Raw genomic sequence first — 25,291 nt, 5'->3', positions numbered from 1 at the left:
TTTCCGCTTCGGCGCCAAATACAATTACACAAGCCATCAATGTCAGAATGCCTCAGCAGAGGGAAACAGACAACATGTGGACTTCCATCCTTCAGTAAAATAGGTAAAAGCATGTCAAGCTTTGCTTAGAACAGTTCTTCTAAATTATTTTATGTTACGCCCCCCACCACCACCCACTCTCCGCCGCAACTATAAATAATAGCATTTTCGCTGCAAAACAAACCTACACCGGAGAGTTAATAATCGCTGCGCACAATGGGTAACGAGAGCACCACTGCCAACTAGTGGAGTGGATGTGCAATTACACTTTATAATAGTAGGGCAGGAAAAAAAGCATCTTCCCCAGGGTCACACGCACCTCCCTCAGCATCTCAGCACGCCTGCCCCACTATTTGAGAAGCACTGGCTTCTAAAAAGCAGCAGCATGCAAGTCCAGTAGGCATCATTACTGGCAGCATCAGTGGTTATCGACATCCGGAATGGCAGCTCAAGTCTGAGGAAAAATACTCACTTGCATCTCTGGAGCGCAGCGCCCCAGCAAGTCGATAAGGGCCGAGTAGAAGGTCATGATGGCGTGCCCCATATGAATGAGGTCATCCTCACCATCCTGGACAGTATCACTGTATCAGGAAACAATGACAACAATTACCATAGTGTCAGTAATCGTATCATTGTGAATTGTGAGTAGAATTAAAGGCTTATCTCTAGAAAATATGGCTTTAAAAATGATGATCATGGGTGCAGCGGCAGCATTCAAGGTACAATCCTATTGAGGACGAAAACTATAGAAAATGGATGGATGGTTACCATCTCACTAAAAGGGACTAACATTGTTGCATTGGACTGGTAGGCCATGCAAGGCCCATTTCCAGATGAGTCCTCTGATATGCTGATGGCCTCTTTCATGGCGGCGAGGAGGCCGTGTCCACCGTCACCTCGCAGGGCAGGACCAAAACACTCGGGCCGACGAATCAGCAACTTCAACACCAAGTAAGCGTTCTCCTCGACACTTTCACCTGTGGTCCAAGAGCACACCGGTACTGTAGTGCAAAGCATTTATTCCATATAAAAAAAAATTTGCCGCCGATAGAAGTGGGATGACTCTAATTGCAGGAGAATATATTTATACATAAGACACATGGAGCTCTAATGGAAATACCATTGCAGAATACAGCGAAACGTAGAAAATCCAGGTAACGCTCCCCTTCCACAGGGTTCCATCCAATATCAGGGTAGCCTTTGGCCACAAGCAGTGAGCAGCTTTTCAGACCACAACCGGCAAGGTAGTGCACCACCTGCAAATGAGAAAACTTTGTCGCTGGAAATAATAGCTGCAGGGAACCAAACGTTGATTTACTCAAACATGCAAAGAAGGAAAAGTTCAAAAAAGAGTAGCGGTAACTTGAAGTTAACACAATATCGTGGCATTCTCTGTCGGCATGCATTGGCGGTGTACCTGAAGCTCACTCGCTCACAAAACAAATTTAAAATTTGCCCTCAACGCACCTTCTCTAGTTCAGGCTCCCTCAAAGCGAGGGCCAGCTCATTATTGTCCATCACTGAGGCGGCTGCCACATCCAGAGGAGTGGCCCCGCGCATTGATGGGGAAGCTGAGGAGGAGGGGGTGAGAAAAAAAATTAATAAAATAAAAATCACACACAAAACACAGACTCATGAACATAATTTCTGGTTGTTGAAATTTCATGAGATCACTTTCAAGGCTGAAATTCATGAATACAAAGACGAGGAAAAAAAAAAAAAAAGTGTTCATTTAATTTTTTTTTCCCACGCACACGTTGAAATCGGACATTACCGAGTCCAACGCTGCTGTTTTCTAATAGGTAGCTGAGGTGCTCAAAAAGGGCTCCCTGGTTGAGTCTGCTGATGCGGCAAAAATAACAAAGGAATCGACAGCAGCTGGCCACCATCTTCGGAAAGGAAATCTCCTAGCGGAATCAAATACGGTTATTTCATGAAATGCACAAGCCCAAGTTTCATCTCAAAACACAAATTGCTCTAACCTTGGATTCCTTCTCTCCGAGAACATTGACCATCACCTCCATGACTGTCTCATGCATGCCCAATGCCCTCATTAGGTTGGGGTGCTGGTAGAAAACCTTGTTGTTCATGATATCTCTGTCTCAGAGACAAAATCACCATTGGGATTAGGTTTGGAATTCACAAATCAATACCATAATCGATCCTCACCCTAGTCTTCTGATCATCATCTTTTCCTCCTCATTCCCCATACGGACGCTGAGTAGCGAGCGGATTTGGCCCAGAGAGGACAGCAGCGTTATGGTGTCTTCCACGGAAGCTTGACTAATTGTATAGGCTTTGGAAAGAGGGGACGCCATTTGCCCGTCGAGGCCCTGATATTGGCGGTGGAGCAACGAGAAGACGGCCCTGACCAGGCCGGGATCCTCCATCTCAGTCTCTTGAGCCCAGCGCAGCATTGTTTCCGAGATCAACATCTTGAGGGATTCTGAAGTGGAGACAGGAAGTTTAACTTCACTGTTATTTTCTGAAAAACTGCATCGGGTGGCATCCTGGTGCCTAGGAAACAATTTGGAGTGAGTTCAGGAGCTTCATTTACACCAAAGTAGCCCTTTGCCGCCATCCTTTGTTTTGTGGGTGGAGGCATCAATTACTTCAAGATTTTGTTTGATTGCGGCTGGGCTGGGCTCATTCTAATTTCTCATTTATATATTTGTCCATTTATATTATTCTGTGGACGTGCTGGCATCCTTTGTAAGTTCAGCTCCAAAATTTGCATTTGTATCCCACATTATTACAAATTCCTTCTTGATTACTTGTTCTACTGAAGGGTGACATATTACGGAAAATTTACTCCTTTTATTTCTTGTATAAGAATTGTTGCATCTCTGGGGTGCCTGCTCACCCATCAAGTGTGAAATGAAGCAATCGCGTAAATCTTTTGTTTTCTGCCAATTTATGAAAATGTGTTGTGAATGCAGAATAGGGCACCTCTGCCCCACTATTATTAAACCCTTGGGCTGACTTCCACACCCACACTAAGTTCCTCTGGCCATCACATGATCAGCATGACTGGGTGAAGATCCAGTGCCACATACAAACCATGGTCTGACAGGACTTTCCGAATCACCCGCATCTCCCAAGGCTACTATCATGTAGAAGCCAAAAGGTAAGCAGAGCTGCAATGTACTGTTGTGGCGCATAATTTGTGAAGACGTTGAAGCAGTGGCGAGGGCCACGACTTGTAACAATAAATAACTACATTGCTGCTGTATGAGTACTTACTGGGAGTCGGTGGTCGATTATCCTCCACTTGTGCGGGCATCCTCTTCATTCCGAAAACTCTCGCCACCAGGCTTAAAAGTTGATCCTTTACCGATGTTTCACTATACTCGGCTACTTCCAAGGCGCCGTCCGATTCAATGCCTGTGCAAAAGCAGTAAAATAAAATGAAGCTCACTGGCAGATAATCACAGTAAGTGTCTTCTCAGAGCTTCTTCTCGGCTCACTGAGTTTTATGGGCTCAGTGAGGACGAACAATAATGCAGCGGAATGCTAATGGAGAACCGACCGCAGTGGACGATGAGGAGCTGGTGAAAGTCTCGCAGGAGCTGTTGGGTTTGCGCAGGACACGGACTGTTCTTCTGCTGGTCGCCATCTCTGAAGCTCAGAAGCATGTTGATCTGAGGCATGAGGATGAAAAATGTCAACGTGACAATAAGTGACACCTTGTAACATTCAACTTGGAAAAAATATTTTAAAAATAGTAGTGAGATATTGTGTAATAATTAACTGTATTTACAATTTGGAATTTGAAAATCATGTGACCTAAACATTAAAATTTGTTAAATTTTCATTTATAATTAAGAAAAATAGTAGTTATAATTTATTCATAATGTACCATTTGAAAAAACGTACAGCCTGAATATGAGAACCCAAGTTGAAAATATAACATAGGCAACGAGAAGTATTTTTAAGTGTGGCGCCCGTGACTTGAAAAGGGGTCATTGTTAGAGACGGTTAAGTTAGAACCTGTTCTTGCGGAGGCGAGCGGAACTCTTTGGTCTTGCGGGCGGTGAGGGCGGCGGACATGTTGAGTGCCTGCATGACTTGCTTGTAGCGGAAGCGCTGGTTCTCCTGCAGTTGGCCAACAAAGTTTTCCGAGAAGGCTACCACAGCTTCCACCCTGTGGCGCACCTGCATGTCGCACAGGTAGGTCAGCACGTTGCACAGCTGGACAAAAAGAGAGAGAGAGGGACAAATATAGTAGTTGTCTTGTGTACGAATGTGACAATTTTTTCCTCCTATGTGACACATTTTTCCTTTTTTTTTATTTTGGTGTAGGGAACAACAACTGTGAGTTTGTTTGTTTTTTTTTGGTGCCCGAGTGAGAGCAATTTTTGTGTGCCTATTCTGCGTGAGAGGAGTTTTAGCATGAGAGGGAGGTTTCTTGGTGTGGGAGAAATGTTTTTTAGTGTGCATGAGAGACTTTTTTGGTGTGTGAGAAGTTTCGAGTGTGCTTGAGAGGTTTTTGGCATAAAATAGGTTTTGATTCCTCTGTGTGTTGGGGTGTGCTGGTGTGTGTGTGTGTGTTGACTTGGTGGGTGTATTTGTTGTGTGGAAGCAAAATTTTTTTTTTTCAGAGTGAGATTTGGTACGTGTGAGTTTCTTGGCTGTGTTTGTGTCTTCTTGTGTGTTTTCCCCCCTTGGTTCCAAAGATAAAATGTTTTTGTTTTGTTTTTTGGAGGGGTGAGCGCAAGAAAGGTTTTTTGGTATTTGTCAGAGTTTTGGCCTGTGAGTTTTCTTAGACTTTTTTTTTTTTTTGAGGGCAAGCATGAGAGTTTTCTGGGGCATGGGAGAGGTTTTTGGGTGACTTTTTTGGTATGTGGAGTATTTTTTGTTTTTGATGAGTGTGCGTTTGTGGCACTTCATAGGAATCTGTAACACTATGCATGCAAAGCAAATTCCACTCTCTGCAATCACCTCAAGTTTGACCGTTTCTGGAAGCTTCATTTGGAGCAGTCCTTGTTTGGGATAATGTAAATGATCTCCCAGCTCTCTTGCAGCTTCTTCCTCCTCTTCCATTTCTACCTCTGCAGCGAAGACTCCAGGTTCAATTAGTTTGAGAACTTTTACTAAGTCCTCATCAGTCAGGACCCCCACTACCAGAAGAGTGTGGAACAGCTTAAAAAGGGGAACCAGTAGAAGCTCCATACTGCCACCTACAGGGTCCCTGACACCGCGATGCACAGCCCACACCGCTGCAGTCAGCATCTCCACGGTCAGGCTCTTCAGAATTCCCAGAGGGATTTCAGGACTGCCACTGCAGGTTACTTCCCGTCCCATCACATCAGTGCTGACAAAACAAGGCCTGGAGAACCGCATTTGTGGTTTCAGGGAAGCGCCTCCGCTAATGCTCGGGATGCATAGAGGAAGTGGACATTTTCCCCCAGTGTCGTAGTTTATTGGATAAAGGGTGATGTCACTAGTTTGGTCTGACATAGGGACGATGTATTCGTGGTGCATCATGAGACGTGCAGAGGCATGGCTGCTGAGGTGAACCTAAAGAAAAAAAAAATCCATCTGAGAGACCATGTGTTCCAAATTGAAGGATGAGGTGAAGCATGAGCTGACCTGTACAAGAAGCTGATAAAACGCCGAGCGAAGTGGGCCAGGCAGTTGAGGATTCTGAATGGCGTGAAGGAACTGCGACTGGTCAACGTGACTGCAGATGGCGTGGCACACTTTTGCATTGCCCAGGGCGCATAAAGCGCAGTAAAGGAGGAGGGTGTGGTACTGAAAGGTCAAGATGTCATCGAGCTCGGACAGCTCCAAAATGTCCACGCACCTTTGTCAGAAAATGTAAAAATATGGCGACGTGAGCAGATTAAAGCTGAGCAATGTGGCATTTAAACTGAATCAAATAAAATTGATGATTAACCAGAAAATAAATCCCATTGAGACGAATGGCTTTTTTTTTTTCCAAGTTCTGTTTTCCCTTCAATAAATAGAAAAAAAACAAGTTTTGCTTTTTGGATTTTTTTTCCCCTTTTAATCGTCAAACCAAACGCAGGCTTTTAAAATGTTTTCTATTTCAGCATTAACTTTATCAATATCCAGAGAAATGTTATTTATTATTGTATTGAAAATAAAAGTGCATCATCCTTGATACACTTTAGTACAACATTTTAAATAACATTAATAAAGTAAAAATATTTCCTTTGGATTCATGTAATAATGTAACAACAAAACACAATACAACTTTATTTCTATAGCACATTTCACAACAGCTGGAGCTGTCACAAAGCGCTTTGAATAAAGGTGCTCCGTCCATCCAAAACTCATTCGTGTGCCTGCCTGAAAATGTTAACAAAATCCTGTGCAGAGCACAATCTCGATAGGTGCCTAGTTTTAATTTAAAAAAAAAAAAAAACTTTGTAAAGGCAAATGAATTGAACGCATACCTAGAACAATTCCTCCATGTCTATTGTGGCACTTGTAACAAGGATAGAGAAGTATTTCTTGGCTGTATCACTCAGCCGTGGGGAGTTTATTTCACGCTGCTCCCACTATTGAAGTGGCTCAGAACGCGGGTAAATGACTGCTTTTACAACGTATTACCAGGGGCACCACGTCCAGCGGCTGCCTTCCTTTTTAGTCGTATGCAACAATGTGTGTTTCTTAGGAGGAGTTTTCAGGCTCCCTTCCGTTGTTCTCCTGGGTTGCGCAACGTTTGCTGCTGCATGTCTTCGTTTCAAAAGTTGGAATAATTGACAACCTGCTCCCATCGGCTGCAACACCTTTGAATGTGGTTTTTTTTTTTTCGCTCATTGTCATACGCTGCAAGGATGAAACCAATTTTAAAAGACTGCAAAAAAATGCTTCTTTTGATTAACATTTAAGGGTGGACGCACATCGAACTACAGAAGCCGCTCTGACGATTAAAAATAATAATAATAATAATAGTTCTGACCCAAATAATAATTTATCCATACATTGATTAATCACCCAGCAGATCCATTTAATTAAGTGAGTTCTAGAATTTCATCCGACCTGCTTTCATCTGGGATTTGGAGCGTCATGACTTGAAGCGCCTCAAGGCATTGGACTCTCCAGCCGTGGCGCTCATCAGGACGGTCGACCATCACCTTCAGTGATCTGTCCGGCACTCGTGTCCACGAGACTGGCCTCAGATACTGCACCTGAAACCTGGGCGGGCATTGAGGTGCCGAAGTGGTTCTGAGGCTGCGAAGCAAGCCGGCCGACAGCGGCATCACATTCTAGGTGGATGGCAAAACGAATTAAAAGGAATTGTTATGATTTCATTACAGTGATGTGTTAAAACTTTTCAAGGTAACCGGCAATCGTTTTCTATTCAGATGTGCCAGAATTACACTTCAAGTGGCACAATTGGGATATGAGTCATGGCAGCATAAATGGAGGGAATCAAATATCTTTATTTCTGAATCAGGCTGCTGCCAAATGTAGATAAAAATCTGGCACAAATCATCTTAGGGTTGATTAGCGGTGTGTGATATTGTCTTTTCCACAATTCCTTACAAACCAATAAGCGTTTTACCTTAATGCGTCCCAGTTCAAATTGAAACATGTTGCTGGTGGTGGGCTTGACAAAAACAGCAGGATACAACGTTGTATTGGCCTCGACCTGATTCATGAAACAACATTTAACTCACTAGTTAATTTTAATATAATGCAAAAAGATATCACAACATGCCGTGAATAAATCATAAGAGTCGAGTAAGAATAAGAGTCCCCGTTTTGCTGTGTAGCCTACTTGGTAGAAGGTAGACATCTCCACGCCACTGGAGGTAAACGTCAACAGCCCAGTGGCCGTGTCAATCAAACAACCAATTTCCAACCCAGCACTCCTCCGGCTCCGAGACAAACCTGTCGCCTCACCGGCACAGACCATGTAACAGTTACTCCTCTTCACACTGTGGGTGTTGAGAGGACTGTCATTGTAAGGCAGTTGCTCGCTAAGTTACACCGAAAATGTAAAATTGTGAATATGGCACTCGGTGATTAAATCATTTATAACGCTGGCTACAAAGCACTAACCTCTCTTGGACTTTGCCACTATCGTCTCCGAGGGTGACAGTCACTGTCAGGTTATCGTCACTGTCAAACGTCATGTCATGTTGATGAAAATCAGGGGTCACCCATCCCACCCACACGTTGAAAGGCTCCTGGTTTGGAAGAACTCTCACTGAGTAGTAATACTGAAAAAGAGAAAATCACTTGGTTTCATTGTCAGGGGAGGTGAATCCTGATCGAGTCAAAGCGAGTTTCAAAATAATCATTCTGTTTTAAAAAGCATCACGTGCAGTTGTGGGTCGAAGATTGCAAATTGTTAGTGTGGCAGTGCAGAAATGTGTTCGTTTCCTGCAAGCATAGTCATCAATGTGATTGAAGCAAGACGAGACGATTCGGGTCTTACTCCGGTGGACTGAATGAGGTGATCAGCGTTATCTTTGTCAACTAGGACGTCCTCGAGGAGCCGAGCAGAGGAGTTGCTGCTGACCAGGCCCGGTTTGGTTCGCTTCAGCATGAACCTTCAAAGAACACCTTCAACTGTATCATGCTTTTTAGTCTTCACGTCGCAGCTTTTATGCTTTGAAATATCAGGTGACTGCAACGCAGCACCAATTATTGGCGTTTTCTCCACAGCCTACCTTTGTTTCAGTCGCGACGTTTTGTCTTGACCGTGATCCTTGTACTCAAGCTCTTCTCTTGAACCAGCAAAGCTGTGGGCCGACTTCATCAACACTTCAAAGTCAGAGTCCACCTCCTCCTGCTCTCTCCTTCCTAAAAGGACCACATGAATTAATTGCAGCAGGGCCCGCGGCGAGCAGAAGCAGAGCGATTCTTCCAAGGTCGGGAGGTAATGAACAGCAAATAACCGAAGGCGGATATCTCGAAGAATTCAGTTAACATTTTTGATAACTGCCCATCCATTTTCTGCACGATAGGTATTTTATGGGGGTTATTTGAGTATCCTATTTTGTGATCTGATGTCCCACTATGCAAACCTGGAGAAAAAGAGCTGGACGCCATTGGCAGCACTCCCCCCACCGGGCTGCTGAGGACGGCAGCACACTGGATGGACATGCCGAGACGGTAAAAGCCCATTTCGCTGCCTCCGCCGTGGTGTGCCAGCAAACGTTGTGAGACCCGCAGGCTCGATAAGGAGTCATTTGAGCCACTGACTCTATTGACCTTGAATGAGATGCAAACAGGATATAGAGGATCAGCTTTGTCAATAAACCAGTGGCGAGAACAACACAGGCTCCCAGAGAGGCTTGTCGAAACTTGCGTCATCTTAAAGTGGACACAGTATGGAAAATTGACTTTTGAAAGGCTTGGATAGACCAAGCTGGGTCTCTGGATTGCTGGCCAATCCATCAAGTATGAAATGAAACAACCAAGTAAATCTTTTTATTTAAGAACCTTTTCCGTTCAGGTTTTCCACCCAGATCGTCACTAGCTCGGCTTTAAAAAAAAAAAAAAGCAGCCTAAAGTCTGTGCGCACCAACCTGCAAGCTGGGATCATCTGGGAGTATGGATTTAAACTGTGCTTGCTTCCAGCTCATCCACAGGGAAGGCTCTCGAGCCATATTGAAAGCAAAAGGCTCATAACCCTCCTGTAGACCGCACGCACTAAAGTACTGCAGGGAGCCCTCTTGGCGGCCCAAGTTCAGCCTCACCACTTGGTTCACACCCACACTGACCACGGGGAGCAGGCCTCAAATGTCAAGAAGAGAAAATAGAATCATGTATTTCCGAGCCTGACGGCTAAGAACATTCAGTGCAAAAAAAAATTTCATGAAATAATTACCATCTCTGACGTCAAAATCCTTTGCAGCCAGCTCTGATCCTCGGTCATTAAACAGCAACTCTCCGTTGAGCGTGACCATCATGGTGTTTTCAGTCATGTCCACCAAGCAACCCACCACATCCGCCCGTTGCCAGGAACGTCCCAGAGGCTCTCCGCCCTGATGGTACCACCGAGCCTGTAAGAATCAGGAAAGACGGAGGGCGGCTTTTGCGTCAGTCATGTCAAGAAACAACATGAGTCATTCAGATTTTATTACTGAATGATTCCCCCCCCCAAAAAAAGCCACACTGTACTTTAAAGGTGTCAAAGAATGATCAGGTGGGGAGTGTTACGATTATTGAAGCCTCACCTCAAATCCATCAAACACAAACGCCTGGTCATCTGAGCCCAACTCTTTATCAGGGCTGCATCCAGGCCTGGCCCAGCCAACTCGCATTTTGCCCGCAGTGACTAGTTCGCATTCAAAGTACCACTTCCCTCGAGTCACGGCGAAAGATTTATCTGCTCGGAACACTCTGCACTTTTCACGAGAGAAGAAGGAGCCGTTTGATAACATGACTGCAAGAAGTCAAGACAAAAGGACACGTTAGATGCGGGGCTTTTTGTAACAGGATTGTGACAATGTAAAAAAAAAAAAGTTATTAGTTCATTCACGTTTATCTGATCTCATCTTAATGTGGCCGCAATATCTCTGAAACTTACTATTTTCCTGGTGGAGGGTCTCCAGACGGTAACCGTAGGCCAACAAGGCGCAAACTGACTCCTTGACATTTTTTTCTCCCATTTTTCTACTCCTCTCATCGAGCAGGCTGTAGGGCACAAGGTCTGGGCTCCTCTTTGAATTGCCTTCCTGAATTGGAAGTGCAAAAAATAGGAAACCTTATCAACATTTGTATTGCCAGAGAATACTGGTGCTGTGAAAATGTGATTACGACTGCACACAGATGTTCAAATGTGATTCTCCCTTTCCCCATCACAGCACATAACACAAACCTGTTGAGCGCCGTAAGTCCATCCCTGCTTGATACGCTCTCTGGCCCAAACGTTGTGCTCATTCTCTGCCAGCAAGTTGACCGCTTCCTCATGGGCGGGGCTTAGGAAAACCTGGCTCGCATCTACCGGAACTGGTCTGTAGCCACCTGGCTGCTGGTACCTTGGAGACCACGCAGATTACGAAAAAAAAAGCAGTGGCAGCAACTTTTATTGCGCCAACGCACAAAGTTTACATTTCCAAACAATGAGCCGTCACTTTTGCTGTGTACTGAGTCGAAATTTGCTTTTCAACAAGGTTTTAGACAACATTGCTCAAGCAAAGGGAAAAAAGATTGTTTAGCAATTAAGAGAGTAATGCCCTCATATGTGGGCAAGGAGAGCCACAGTCACTGATGCACGGAATGAGAAGTCACACACAAAAATGCAAAATGCTGACACTAACAAGGAGATGCTGTAGGCCACAACTCACGCCTAAACGCTCACAAGGGGACCAATCCCGAGGTAGGTTTAATCGCAAAAAATAATAAATAAATAAATAACTAATAAACACATCAAAACAGCAAATAAAAGTCGATTAAATTGGTCAGCCGTTTGATTTTTCTGCCCAAATGACATTGCTTGCAAAGATTATTTGAATAAAAAAAAAAAAAACATTTTCTACCATTAAGTGAAGTTGGATAAATTAATCACGACTAGAGACATAAATGAGGAGTTACATTAAAAAAAAAAATTACATACCTGTTGGAGAGTCGCATGAAGTGGATGCGATCCTGTGTACATTCATCATTTAAGCCAATGTGGAAACCAAGAGCGAGAAGAGTCCTGCAGAAAATTCGCATGTAGATTTCGTTAAATCCAGAATGTAAACGAACTTGCCGTGGAGGTGACAGAACCCACATGAGGATGTCCTGGGCAGTCTGGAGGTTCTGGTTCCTCTCCTGATCGGGCAGCTTGGAAAACTCCACCAGACAGGGATCGAGTAGCTTCTCGTCGTCTCGCTCCTGTGTTTGATGAAAACTCCGATAATAATTTCACACTGCAAGCGAAAACTTATGCCAACAAGGCAATATTTTCCTTTGATTAATACAGTGTAGTTCAAGAAATATTCGTATTGTGTTCCCTTCTTACATTTCCTTGAGACCATCCGAGATCAACCCTTTTCATTACCCAGAGTTCGTGGATGTTCTCAGCGATTTTATCTCGGATATCCTCTAATTGCAGAGGGAGTTCCACCTATTGAGGTAACGCAGATGAAAACATTTTTAAATTCGTAACAGTATAGATGTGTAAAAAGCAACTCACCTTTATCTTTTCAGGTAAAGAAAGAAATTTACCAGGATTAAAAGGTGTTTTGTGTGTTAGAATATGCATGAACACACCAAGAGTGAGCAGTGTGCATTTTGGAGGTAATGAAATAAAAACGCACCAACTGGAAAGGAGATTTGGGCGTGAAAGGAAAACATGTCGTGTCACACGCAGTGTGCATATTTGAATATTTGCGAAGCTTTGTGAATTCACTTGTGAAATCTCCATCCATTTCAATTTGTTGCAAGAAGTTTGGCAAATAAATCTTTTCTTGTTCTACATTTTCTGGAACACACTGTACATTATAAAATATCCAACACGCCTCTATAGAACTTTACCTTGCTGATGTCGACCGGTGAGGGAGAGAAAGTAACCGTACTGATGGGCTCAAACGGGCCAATCAGATCTCGTATCCCATCTTTGCGATCCAAGAGGTACTTATGGCACGGTTCTACCTTCAGCTTGACCTTCGAGAGCAGAGCCTCAGAACATGGCACAAAACCGTGCGGGGGAAGGAATCGAAACTCCCCTTGTTCCCCTCCAAACAGAAACCGAACCCTTGTTTCCCCCCAAAAAAAATAAAAAAAAAAAAAAAGGATTTACATGTCATAATGGGGTGTCAATCAAAAGCTGAACATTGGCAGGACTAACTTGACTCCAGGTGAGAAGCTGACGACGGGATGAAGAAGTCCATCGAAGCAGAAGTTCTCTAGCATGCCCTGCACAGGGAGACCGTTGACCCGAAATGAGATGCAGGGAGCACTGAGGTCCAGGCAGCAGCTGACCACATCTTCATCGGTCAGAAGGTGAGGAAAGGGTGAGCGCACTCTGCGGGCCACGCAACCTGAATGCGCGAGACAATGGTGGCGTTATTCAGAGGACGCAGTCGAGCAAAAATATCACTAATAACAATCTTAGCAATATTAGCTTTCTAATTTACGATTCAAATCCGCTTACCTTATTATGGTGGTACGAGAAATCCACCTCCGAACCTGCTTAATGGAGCCCGTTTTGAAAAATGTGCAAATATAAAAATTTCTTTTTTTAAAAATTATTATTATGATTTATTTATTTTATTTTTCACGATTATGCCATTTTTTTATCGTTGCGTGTAATAAATAAAATTGAATTTGGAATAACTGCACAGCCCTACATTCTGTATTATATTAAATATGAAATAATCTCGTGCCCGCCCACCCACCAAGTGTGACATTTAACATCCATGTAAATCCATAATTTAATTGTGAAGAAAACACATAACATGCGACTTGAATGTGATCCCACCTGACCATAAGTGAAGCCCATCAAATCCAAAGGAGCAGAGGTCATCTCCCACGCCGTTGCCCCCCCAGCCGTCTCCTCCGGTGGGCCTGGGCTGGTAGCCGTCGATTTGAGCCCAGCCGACGCGTAGGTGCGTGGGCTCCGCCGTGAGGAAGGGATCGACGTGATCCACCACCAGCTCGTAATACCACCGGCGCGGCTGTGCCGAATCCTCCCCCGGAGACAGGAAGATGTTGGGCCTCATGCTTTGGTGTTTTTACGAGCAAAGGACAGAAAAAGGAGCAGATAAAAGGAGAGTGACAGGAGGTGAATATTGCTCAAATGTATTCAGCAAGTTTTCTCTATCAAAGATATAAACGTGCCCTTTAAATCATTTAAATGCGGAAGGAAGATGAAAGAGAAATATGAACACAATTATTGGGCAATCCATCCTTCACATCGCAAAACCTTCACCGGATGTTATGTGAGAGCCCTACACATATCAAGTTTGAAGTGCTCAAATGTGGTTCTTCCACTTTAAAGGGGAAGTCAACCCCCCCCCCAAAAACTGTGAAACTTTCTGTTGACCGAAAATGACATCACAGTTGCTCGAGCTCAAATAACGACCAATTATGACTCACCTGTTGTGTGAAGCTAAGCCATGAATCCCCCCCAATCAAAACGTGACACTAATGTGAAAATGATCACATTAAAGTGTGATAAGTTTGACGTGTGGCTCATCTTCGGGTCATTGACTCTAAATTGCCCATTAGTGTGAGTCTATACGTTTGTCTATGTGTGCTCAATGAATATTTACAGACCACTGATGGATGTACCTTGCATCAACCTGTTAATCCGAATGAAATAGCAGACCATAAAAAAATGGAAGGGTGTTAAATGAATACAATGCCTATTGTATTTCGACATCTCTAACTACCAATCACGTCTTCGCTTGACTCCGAACGAACGTTCTAAATGTGACGACGGTTTTTTTAAGGCGCTGCTGAAAAATGGGAGGACAGATGGAACGACAACCTCAAACTAAAAACGCCGGCGGCAAAGAAAAAGGAGGAGAAGAGAATGTCTAAAAAGATGACAGCGCCACATCCAGTCAGAAGTTTAGAAAGAAAAATAGCATGTAAAAGGCGAAAATGCCAATGATTAACATTCACACTGCGGAGCAACTTTTCCCCAAAGTGCCATCGGAGGAGACATCTGCGTGGGGCTGATTCTCAATTTAAAACAAGAAACGGAGACACCGACGGAGACAAGTAATTAATCATTAACTGAAGAGCAGCGGTGAATAGAGAAGTGGCGCGGAGCCGAGAATGCTCAAGTATCACACGCAAATAGAAAACTTCAAGGATGATAAGCCATGCGCGGCAAATAGATGAGAGACGCAGGCGAAATCCACTCCACGCGACACGCGGCAGACTTCAGTGTGGTGTTTTGTTGTCGTCAAGGCTACCGGTGGCGTCGCGCTCAAAGGGAGAAGAATCAAGGCGCAAGCATACGCAAGGCTGAGTTGCCGTGTTGATGCCCTGATGAATTGCTTATGAAAAGCCTTACTCACCGACAAAAAACATTCAGATCATCCATAAAGTATGGCGGGGATTCTTTTCATTTGAGTTCATACGAATCATATGAATCAGCGTGATGGAATGTGCAAAGCAGGTTTAAGGAAGCGATTTGTCGCTGATATGGACAACGAGGAGGTGGATTTCCCTCATTGACAGCAACTTGCGGAGGACACAATTCACAACGAGACCAGGCCAACAAGTTTTGAACGAAACTTTGCTGCTAAACTATATGAGGTCAATAAAATGAAGGTTTTGCTAGGCCGGCGTTGGAAATGAGAACCTGTTCTTAACGGCCTCACCTTGACAAATAAATAAATAATGTTCAAGTGTGTATCCACTACTAATTGGCCTCTTCGAGGCTTATTTTTCAATCGGAGTTGACTTGTGCGATTTGAGCTTCGAGGCTCAGATTCTGCTGCCATTCCGAAAGCGCCAATTCAGTATTTTCCTTTAAAAAGGGACATTTTTTAATTGACTTTTTTTGTCGGATGCACAGATATTTGCTCATGATAAGCGGCACGTACTTGACTGTTCAGTGAAGTTGCCAACAGTGTTTTCCAACCAAAGGTACCAGTGCCCCTAGTGGCACACGAGCACATCACAACGTCTATGTGCAAATATTTCATATTTTATTTCCAAGGTTCAGAGAATGAAAAGATGGATGATCAGAAAATATCTTGTCGTTTTATAAGTCTGTCAATAAAATGGTCTGCATGTGCCGTGCGCTGCAAATTGTTTCCATGGGATTCTTGATAATTAAAGTTTAAATGTCTGTTTAAAGGGGACTTATTCAAATGAGGGCTAATTTTTGTGTTGAATGTTAAAAGTTAAAAATATAAATATAAAAAATATATATATATATATATATATATATATATATATATTATTTCTAATTTATATTACATATTTGTTTTTAACGCCATTCTCTTACATTTGATGTGAAACCAAGGAGACAAAATAAAACGATTTTCAATTACTAATGGGTTGTGTTATGCCGAATCCACAATACGTTTGAGTGACGACAGGCTTCAACGGGGTACACAAGACAAAAAAGGTCGGGAACCGCTGGTGTAGTGTATAAATGCTGCTTCCATTAGAGAAAGTGATTTTTTTTCTCCCCTAATTTCTGGGCTCTCACCAAGTTGTGAAGGTAACAAAAGTTGGACTCACAGCTGAAACTGCTGTGAATGGGGCATGGCGTCCAATCATGAAACAGGCCCACCCTTTCAATTTTTTTTTCAACACAAGTATTCCTATGTAATGAAATGGATAACTGAATCACACTTAAATAGATAATTAAAGTTTTGCAAGAATGTTGACATGAGTACCTGGTGACCTGATTAACCAGACGCGTTTGCAGCAGCAAGTCTCTTTCGGGCAGCAGATTTTCACAGATGAGGTTCTGATTGGCGCGCACAGCAACGCCATGGCACACGCACAAAGAAGAAAGCACCTCCAGCACCTGAAAGGCAACCTGTTAACACTTGACCCAGCAACAGCATCATGAAATCAATTTGTCAATCAAAAACATTTTTTTTCATTAAAAATATGAAAATGCTTACGCCGGGACTCCCTGGACACAAAAAGTTTGGGAAGCACTGCCTCATCAAGTTTTCTGTTTTCAAGCAAAAAACAAACGAGCGAACCATACCTTGTGGTTGCGTCCATGCTTGTCTAGAAAAGCGATGATCGACTGAATGTGGCCCTCTTTGATGACATTAAGTGCTTCGGGGCTTTCCACCAGAACGCAGTGCAGAACCTCCAAAACTCCTGCGCAAGACACAGGTAAAATCGAGATATGAATTATTGAGTATGTGTTATGTCTGGTGTATCAAAACTTTGTGGGGGGAAAAAAAAAGGTTTGTAAATTAGCGATTTACCCACCAGAAGAAGCCTCAAGTCCGTCCAGTCTGCTAATGAGCCAATCGAGTGAACTAGAGAAATGAGCACAGTTTGCCCGATTTCTCCTAATAAGCGAGGCTGAGCACACAGACAAAAAAAAATTATAAACACCTGATTTTTAGAGAAGGATTGCTTAAAATTCCAAAAACTTGCGCTACCCAAAAGCTCATAAAAATGCCCAAGGATGCTCTCCCAATTTTCTCCAGCACCATTCGGCGTAACCTCAGCAAGATGCGAAGTGTGACTATCCTGATGTAGACGGTCGATACATTCCAATACCAACTCCACCATTCCCTGAGAGAAGCAAGCATACATTAAAAATGCATCAAACATTGCATTGCGCCAATTTATTCCAGCTCACTTGTTTTGTCATTTTGTTATTGCTTTTTTTTTTCTACCTCTTCTTGAAACATGTCCTGCCGACTTTTTAATGCGGTTTGGCTGTTTTGTCGAGCTTCGTGGCTCTGCTCCTCCGGTGGCGAGTGGAAAAAGTTTATTAGGTCTTGGAGGCCGCGAGTCACAATCGCCACAGGTGAAATGATCGGCTGAAAGTTTTCTTGCTCCTTACAGGAATTAAGTTCCCTGGAAGAAAAGGTAAAAAAAAAAAAAAAAAAAATCACACATTTGGCTGAAAGAAAAGAGGGTGCTATAATTATTGAAAAGCTTTTTTTTATTTATTCATTTTAAGCATAACGACTCCTCTAAGCATGAGGCATTGTATGGGATGCGTGAGTGGTGTCCCGTACCTGATCAAAGTCGTGAAGGTGAGCGTTGCGCTCCGTATGAGGCTGGCAGTGTGAGATTCTTCCCTCTGAGACAGAGACAGCGTCAAGCCGTCGTCCATATGACCCTCACTGTGCAAGATAGCCTGGAAAAAAAACATCACTGAAGATGAATTCCTCAGGTACGTTTCTGTCTTTTAAACCGGTATAATTTCCCAAATATTACACAACCAGAAGTGAGCCTCTTTCGTAGCCAGATTTAAAAATGTGATTTTACCTTTCGCTGAGCTCCTCCCATACACGCCGACTTGCTATCAGTCGCTTGGTAGGTGAGCCACAGGCCAGAGTCGACATGCTGAAGGTAACAGACGGAGTCTCCGTATTTGATCTCTGGGGATCCCATGCCATCCGCTTGAGTCTTTGTTCCAGACTCCAGCTTTTCCTAAAGACAGTTTGATTACATTTAGGTCGATGCGCATTCCAATATTTGGCTGAATAAAATCCCGATAAGTGATTAATCGGTCGATTAATTTAGAAAAAAAATAATTAATGTAATCGTTTAAACGTTCTATTAAACGTAACACTAAAGATTTGCAAGTTATGGGAAAGCGCAGAGTATTACTTATCCCCCCACCTTGGCAGACCGGAAGCAGAAGGACGTTGCGATGATGTCGGCCTTGTCCCGATCGACCAGATGGAGGCCTCGTTCGTCTGTCAGGCCCAGATAGCGACCGGTTGTCATGTGACACAGTCGAAAGGGCTGCCCCCAGCTTGTATGTCGGCCGCTCCACCTGGAGAAATATTTGTCAAATCATTACAAAATTTAAACAGCTTTTTGATAATTTTCTTGGACCAAGACAAAATGCTTTTTGTCATCTTCCCGAAACTCTATTTCAAAGGTCTAAGAACCTGATGGGCTTCCTTCTGCACCGAAGCATTTAAGTCATATTTTTTTTTTTTATGAAAAATTCTGACTTAAATGTATCTAACGTAACTTTTCCCTCAATATTGTCTAAAAAAAAAAAAAAAAAAAAAAAGTACTGACTTCCACTGTTGATGTGAAATAATGCCACAAGAATTCCACAGTGAAGAAGAGGTGGACTTGTATAACACTTTGCAACTTTTGTCAGGTTACGTCACCACCGAAGAAATGTACCAAAACCTCCCCATTGAGTTTTATATTGCTGAAATCACAGGAGACCGCACACCAATCCCAACCGAGAACAAAGACATACTGCAACACAATTTGATACCTGTGGGCCCGTTTCTACTTACACCACACGCAGGATCTCCAGCCTCCAAAGTGAGCGGGCATGTCTGCACGCTGATCCAATCTCATACTGCATTATCCTAGATGAAGAAAGACAGCAAGGGCGTTTTGTCAGGATGACACGCCAGGGAAGATTAGTCCTTGCAACTAACCTTTGCCGAACTTCATCTCGCTCTGCCGCGGGAATAGTCAGACATGCGTCGGTGTGGCTGTGGAGAAGCCTGAGTGTGTGGCCCCCCCTCAGGTATCCTGGAAGCAGACGATATCATCCCCGCTCAAACAGGCTCAATACAACAAGGATGCAAACTACTCCTCGTGTATCTCAGTAATCACAGGCGCGGCATTTGCATCCAGTCCTAAATAGCAGCATTTAGTCATACTTAGGAACATTTAAAACAATTACCATCTGATTAAATAATCATGGACTTTTGAATGCTAGCAAGTCATTAAAGTTTCAGTAGGGCGAGAGCGCAAAGAAGAGAAAAGTTTGCCTTGAGCAAGTCCACTTGCAGAGCAGACGGGGGCAACGCTCCACAGGGAGTGCCGGAAGGCTGCATCCACAATCAGACTGTCACCCAAGCCTCGGTTGTCACAAGCCGTGCCACAGGACAAGTGCTGCAAAGCCACAAAGAAATAAAGAAATAAATCAAATAAAATAAAATGCCGCAATACAAGGTAATCCGGCCACTTATTTTTCTATAACGCCGTTTGGATGATTTTGCTGAGAAAACCTGAGATAGAAGGTCATTTCGATTCATAAAAATAAAAAACAAACTGAAAAAAAATGTCCTCAAACTCAGAATTGAGGCAAATGAGTCACACAAGCCAGAAGAGAACACTCATCTGGATCTGCACCAAATGCTACCTTCATAGATCCTCATATTCCACATATGTCTGAAATGGAAAACCAAAACGCCATCCACGTGCGTGTGTATATTGCTTCTGTGACAACTTGTTTTCCCTCACTGGCTGAATACATCATTCAAACTCCACAACGGTAGAGCTGAAAGCCGAACCTCTGAACTGTCAGTCAAGACACGCTAAGCACTAGAATAACAAAAATCTCATAATACTTACTGGAAATTAAGGAACATTTTAGAAAGTCCACTGATTTACCAGATATCTCTCTGAGGACACATTGACCAGGATCAGGTCATCGCCGACGCGGACTTTCTCTCCCTCTGACCTCTGTCTGGAAGCTGGATGCACTGTCCACCAACAGGCCTCGCCTGGAACACAAACACAAGGCAAAAGTCCAATTCTATCAAACGTCGAATGTCACCGGCCTCCCTAAAATGACCTACCCGCTTTATCCTCCCGCAGGCCCACATCAAAAGCGAGCTTGTCAGAGGAGGACTGCGACGTGGACAAGCAGCTGAGATACTACAAGGAGAATGAAGAGCAGGTGATATAATTCAGCGCAAAACAACAACAAACCGCCGCCATGTTGTTTGAAAACCTCGATGACTCACCATGCCGCTGTACGAATGCTGGAAAAGCACAGCCTGGCCGTACAAAAGGGTGCGATGGTTTCCCCCAGCTGCCTGCAAAGCACATTGACACACATTTATTGAAAATATGAGTACATGATCCCATTCATTGAGTTGAAAGGTTGAAGCACTCCCCCCCCCCCCGCATCGCCGCATCTACAGTGTGTGGAAATGAAATGATAAGCGAGAGTGTGCGATAACCTCTGCGACCAGGTTTTCGCTGTGTGCTAGCATCTCCTGCAGCGCTCGCACAGACAGACACTGGACCAGGATGAAGCCGCACACGGACAAGTCTGGCGGAACATTCTATTGGGAGGGAAAAAAAGAAGTTGTATGAAATGCATGCACTGGAAACTATTTTAAAGGAGACGTATCACTCATTTAAAGCACTTCCTAGGGCACTTGTGTCAAACTCAAGGCCCGGGGGCCAGATCTGGCCCGCAACCTCATTTTATGTGGCCCGCAAAGGGCAAATCATCTGCATCAACTTCCTGTTTCTAGGATATCTTCTTCACTTTTAACAACACTGAGATATGAGATATTGCCATTTATTTGTTACCAATCCTCCCCTTTTAAAATAAATTGAAAAATTGTTGACCAATTACTTACTAGCTTCTGATTTCAAAACTGGCTTTCCAATCAATTTATATGGGTTCACAGTCATACCGGCCCTCTGAGGGAAACCACAACTACGATGTGGCCCGTCCACAAAAATGAGTTTGACACCCCTGTCCTAGGGAGTGTTGTCGGAGTTACCTTGAAAGAGTAACTTAAGTTACTTTCGTGAGTACTTGCTTTGAAATGTAATTTAGTTAGATGAAAAGTTACATTCAGAAGATAACGACAACCTGCTTGACAAAAATGACAGTTGATTGGAAGGGAGTTTCTAAACGCTGACATTTTTTTTTTTTATTAAAACTAAAATAAAGGTAACCTTTTTGACTTATTAAAAAGAACTGAGCCTTTTCAGGATTCCACGCAACATAAATTTGCTCGTAGTTAAAAATAAAAAAAATTAAAAGACAGGCTTGTCGGGTGTGACTTTGAAAGCATACATTTTTTTCTTTCAGGTAGTGCTTTTGAAGCTACGTCGGTAACACTTTATTGAGTGTGCAACAAACTGAAATATTTTTGTTTTTATCTGACGCAAATTCTAAATGGTGAGTGTACTTTGATCCTGAAAACACAAATCTCTCTCTTTCCTCTTGCTGTTTAAGGACACACGAGCTGAAAACGATGCACTCCCTCAAACAAAAATACCCCCACGATGCATTTCACTTTTGTTCAATGCCAAAGTTTCCATTTCTTACGTGTTCTATAATGTATCAGGTTTCATCTCTAGTTTTTTATTTGATTATTCCTGAATTCGTTTTACATTTAAATACATTACGTACGTGAAGCAGAGAGCGTACTGTTTATTTTAGATGTCAATTCTATCTCAGCTCTGCTTCTTGCAAACAAATCATCGTCTCTGCCTGAGTGAGTAAAAGGTGCTATGCTCGCAAATAACTACTCACAGGTAGAAGATAATAAATTCTTCAACGTAAAGCTTTTAGTAAAAACTATTGTGTGGGAAAAAGAAGCATTAGCTCAGTCATTCCTCAAAAATGTGCAGATTTGAAAGTAACATACTTCTCAGTAACACATTACTCGCACCAGCATTCCGAGGTGTCGAAAGCAAGGTTAACCCGACGCTACTAAGCCGCCATTCCCAAAATCTACCAGCTGTGGGATATTGGCTGAGTTTTCCTATAGTCTATTACGGTATCTGATTCGAGAAAGTGTTTGGAGTCCGGGAGGTTCAAAAGGCGCACTCCAGGTCAGCCTGCGGTCAAACATGAATGCCAGTATGCTCCCTCCGGCCCCGTCGTGTTCTGATAGTGTTTCTCATGTTTTTCACAGACTGTCAAGGCTTTCTACAGAGGTAATGTGGAAGCGGGGCAGCCTTGGCGCACATTTGTGGCTGAGGCAGACTCAGATGTCGCTTTGATGCGGGCTTTATACCGCCTCCAGAGACGGAGTCAGAGAACATCGAAATGGGGGGAGCGTTTGGTCACGAGGTGGCATATACTGCCGCACAATAAATTGATTATATTAGTTTTTCTGTCAACAACTAATTCCCTCGGCATTCCTTCTACTAAAACACGCGGAAGAGACAGTTATTTACATACACACTGCAGACCGCCCTATTACGTACTTTAAGGTTTTGTTAAATAGTTTTACTATTGCTGGCTTGGGCTTTTTCTTCCCCTTCATGACTGCCATAGCCAACTTTTGGACAGTTTAAACACATAGAACATTTCTGTCAAAGTACCCAAAGGATCAATAATGACATAATAGTTTACTACTTTGTGCTTTGTTACCATGGCAACAAGGGGCAGCATTCACGCTACAAAAAGCAAAAATACATGAAAATGTATTAAATCTACGACTATATGTGAACAATAAATAATTGTTTTTGACAGTGTGTTGGAGTTCTGTCCAGACACGATGACAGAGTGGAGCAAGGAAGAAAAGATATCTGCAATGAGGTGGAGTATGTTAGCTTTACCTTGCAGTTGGAGGTGGCCTCCAGCCTGCACAGCCGGCTACCAAAGCCCTCAGCAGCCAGGCAAACTTTCACATGTTCCTCCTGAGAGGTGAAGACACTCTGCAGGACCACTTCATCACCCTGACGCAAGGAACAAAATACAGTCCTAAATGGTAGTGAAATTCTATTATTCAAAGGGTTCAAGCAGCTTCTGTGATGGATGTTTTGAGAGCGGACGCGACCGCCTAACTGTGTATGTGATCTAATGGCAACTGGATGGGTGGAAAACCTCTCTTTTGACAATGACAGGACAAAATGAGTCTCCAGTCAATCTCTGCCACCTCTGTCAAACTTATCTTCATTCAAATACCAAATGGACAGCATGAAAGCCATCAGGCCTTCCGCATCTATTTAAGGAACATTAGCGCGAGACTGCAGATGACCGCGGTCCGGCCAGAACCACCAACACCTCTTAGTGGCCAGGCTGTGTAGCTCCATATTGGGAAGATACCCTCATTCCACTTGCCCATATCAGCAGCACTCTGCAAGCAGTCAAACACACTGTCCAATGCGGAGATACTGCTAGGTCTTGAGATGGTTATCAAGCATAACCACATCCAACAAGGTTTTCATTTGGGTAGGTTGATTTGCTGTTACATTTTTTTCCCCGTAAATCAACTTATATCCACTTTTCATTAAAGATGAGTGATCTTTTTTAGGTGTTTGTAATGACAACTAAAATAAATGTGCAAATCTAGTCTGACTTACAGTACATAAGCTTCTGATCTCCCATCCATAACACTTAGTGTGCTCCTTTCAGATAAGAACATGTTTGAACTGGACTACTGTGATAGCGTCACACCAAAGTTGGTCTGTGCCGAGGTAATCCAAGCAAAAACAAGGCTGGGAAATGCACTCATTGTGTGGATTCTGTGCATGAAATGATGAAATATTGTATTCTCCAATAAACCAAATGTGAGTTATAATAATAAAGGCGTGCAGCAATGATGGAATGTAAGGTTAGTGAGTCAAATGTACATGAGGAGGCAGTGTTGAATGTCACTTCATGGAAATTGGGAAATTACTGCGAATAACTTTTCAAATATTAAAAGTAACAGAGAGGGGGGTGACATTTAGTCTCACTGTTGCTGTTTAGCTACATGTTGCTAACTGTTGCTAACTGTCAGTCATTGACTTTAATTGCGAAGCTATGCTAACAATTATCATGAATAACTCACAGTTCGTAGAAACTGGAAGTCGTCTTCGCCGTCGCCCGAGTCCGACATTATTTCCAAACTTGCTGGCAGTTGTAAAAGTGCGAGATGAAGTGAAGAAGTTAAGCTCCAAGTAGCAAGTGTGAGTTATTAGCGGATACCGTGTGTCCATTGTAAGTGGGCGTGGCCGTCAGACAAGGAAGCCATGACGGTCGCTCACATTGGCGGGAACAAAAAATTGAAATCTAACGAATCTTACTTGTATTATTGGCAAATACATGTTATGTGTAAAGCACTAGCTATTTTTCTTTTAATTGTAATTTATTTTATATTGTATTATGGTTCCTTTTTTAATTTTATTCATAATTGAGTTGAAAAAATGGTGGGAGCTTTTTTTAATTGAATGAACAAATACAATGAAAACAAAACAAAATAATTTAACATTCCAAAAAATCAAAATTTACACACGCACACACACACACACACATATATATATATATATATATACATATATATTTTTTTTGGGGGGGGGGGTCACGCTTATTGGTGGTTTTTCCCCTCTTATTCAAGTATGATGTGGCTAAAAATAAAAAGGGGGAGGGGGAAATCAATGCAAATATCTATAATCATCTATCTAGAGCAGGCATGTCCAAAGTCCGGCCCGGGGGCCAAATGCGGCCCGGGGTCAAACTTAATCCGGCCCGCAGCCTCTGTAATAAAATTAATACATTCTGGCCCGCACATATACAGTACTGAGTGCGCGCTCTTCCTAACTGCTGTTCTTAATTTACCCACTAGAGGCAGTATCACTACAAGGCATCAGCCCGGGTGACCTTTACCCCCAATTTATAAAATGGCGACAATAAACAAAAAAAGGAAAGTTGACTGCGAGTGTCGACGCTTCAAAGATGTGTGGAAATTGGACTATTTCTTCACAGAAATACGTAACAACTGTGTCTGTCTCATTTGTAAAGAGACCGTGGCTCTTTTTAAAGAGTTCAATGTCAAACGACATTACCAAACGAAACACGCTGACATGTATGACAATTTGACCGGGGAGGAACGCAGCAAGAAATTGGCGCAACTTGAAGCGGGTTTATTCTCACAGCAGCAGTATTTTGCAAGAGCCCGAGAGTCAAATGAGAATGCCACGAAAGCTAGCTACGAGGTAG

General features: G+C 43.1%; 2 protein-coding genes across 2 annotated transcripts in view; both read right to left on the bottom strand.

The window, feature by feature from the left end:
* The window catches only part of LOC148330191 (ryanodine receptor 2-like), a 50,335-nt gene extending 31,201 nt beyond the window's left edge, over nt 1–19,134 (bottom strand). Inside the window, exons 1-40 of the mRNA XM_088305058.1 lie at nt 19,038–19,134; nt 18,891–18,965; nt 18,250–18,406; nt 17,893–18,057; nt 17,640–17,761; nt 17,292–17,475; nt 17,052–17,187; nt 16,876–16,971; nt 16,643–16,761; nt 16,320–16,453; nt 13,436–13,677; nt 12,803–12,995; nt 12,490–12,709; nt 11,975–12,079; nt 11,744–11,847; nt 11,585–11,668; nt 10,847–11,006; nt 10,556–10,703; nt 10,203–10,411; nt 9,854–10,028; nt 9,552–9,760; nt 9,048–9,234; nt 8,691–8,823; nt 8,456–8,570; nt 8,077–8,237; nt 7,793–7,952; nt 7,577–7,663; nt 7,051–7,277; nt 5,632–5,845; nt 4,981–5,559; nt 4,030–4,230; nt 3,569–3,680; nt 3,283–3,423; nt 2,209–2,485; nt 2,022–2,136; nt 1,814–1,946; nt 1,507–1,610; nt 1,160–1,295; nt 830–1,016; nt 512–620 (exon numbers count right to left, since the gene is read on the bottom strand). Of these exons, the coding sequence (XP_088161184.1) occupies nt 512–620; nt 830–1,016; nt 1,160–1,295; nt 1,507–1,610; nt 1,814–1,946; nt 2,022–2,136; nt 2,209–2,485; nt 3,283–3,423; nt 3,569–3,680; nt 4,030–4,230; nt 4,981–5,559; nt 5,632–5,845; nt 7,051–7,277; nt 7,577–7,663; nt 7,793–7,952; nt 8,077–8,237; nt 8,456–8,570; nt 8,691–8,823; nt 9,048–9,234; nt 9,552–9,760; nt 9,854–10,028; nt 10,203–10,411; nt 10,556–10,703; nt 10,847–11,006; nt 11,585–11,668; nt 11,744–11,847; nt 11,975–12,079; nt 12,490–12,709; nt 12,803–12,995; nt 13,436–13,677; nt 16,320–16,453; nt 16,643–16,761; nt 16,876–16,971; nt 17,052–17,187; nt 17,292–17,475; nt 17,640–17,761; nt 17,893–18,057; nt 18,250–18,406; nt 18,891–18,961 (6,411 nt within the window). The 5' untranslated portion in view covers nt 18,962–18,965; nt 19,038–19,134. The remainder of the gene's footprint in view (nt 1–511; nt 621–829; nt 1,017–1,159; nt 1,296–1,506; nt 1,611–1,813; nt 1,947–2,021; nt 2,137–2,208; nt 2,486–3,282; nt 3,424–3,568; nt 3,681–4,029; nt 4,231–4,980; nt 5,560–5,631; nt 5,846–7,050; nt 7,278–7,576; nt 7,664–7,792; nt 7,953–8,076; nt 8,238–8,455; nt 8,571–8,690; nt 8,824–9,047; nt 9,235–9,551; nt 9,761–9,853; nt 10,029–10,202; nt 10,412–10,555; nt 10,704–10,846; nt 11,007–11,584; nt 11,669–11,743; nt 11,848–11,974; nt 12,080–12,489; nt 12,710–12,802; nt 12,996–13,435; nt 13,678–16,319; nt 16,454–16,642; nt 16,762–16,875; nt 16,972–17,051; nt 17,188–17,291; nt 17,476–17,639; nt 17,762–17,892; nt 18,058–18,249; nt 18,407–18,890; nt 18,966–19,037) is intronic.
* On the bottom strand, nt 18,961–24,191 carry LOC148330190 (ryanodine receptor 2-like). The gene is made up of 9 exons (XM_088305299.1): nt 24,144–24,191; nt 22,927–23,046; nt 20,577–20,681; nt 20,358–20,531; nt 20,190–20,268; nt 20,002–20,114; nt 19,396–19,500; nt 19,038–19,059; nt 18,961–18,965 (listed from the first exon to the last, which is right to left on the bottom strand). Exons 1-9 carry the CDS (start codon nt 24,189–24,191, stop codon nt 18,961–18,963), a joined length of 771 nt encoding a protein of 256 aa, XP_088161425.1.
* Between the last annotated feature and the right edge of the window lie 1,100 nt (nt 24,192–25,291).

This window comes from Idiotropiscis lumnitzeri, chromosome 9 (genome assembly GCF_059441095.1).
Source record: "Idiotropiscis lumnitzeri isolate Australia: NSW breed Sydney's pygmy pipehorse chromosome 9, RoL_Ilum_1.0, whole genome shotgun sequence".
In the NCBI taxonomy this organism is placed as follows: Eukaryota; Metazoa; Chordata; class Actinopteri; order Syngnathiformes; family Syngnathidae; genus Idiotropiscis; species Idiotropiscis lumnitzeri.
Note: the sequence above shows the minus strand (reverse complement) of the source record. Positions and strands in the feature narration are given on the sequence as shown.

What these genes read in the sequence shown, in the direction of transcription:
- LOC148330190 (XM_088305299.1), bottom strand. Translation starts at nt 24,191, where the DNA reads ATGTCGGACTCGGGCGACGGCGAAGACGACTTCCAGTTTCTACGAACT. An exon ending in AGGCCACCTCCAACTGCAAG is followed by an intron (nt 20,682 to 22,926) that starts GTAAAGCTAACA and finishes CCCTCCCAATAG; the next exon opens with AATGTTCCGCCAGACTTGTC. An exon ending in GCGTTGCCCCCGTCTGCTCT is followed by an intron (nt 19,060 to 19,395) that starts GCAAGTGGACTT and finishes TTCCCGCGGCAG; the next exon opens with AGCGAGATGAAGTTCGGCAA.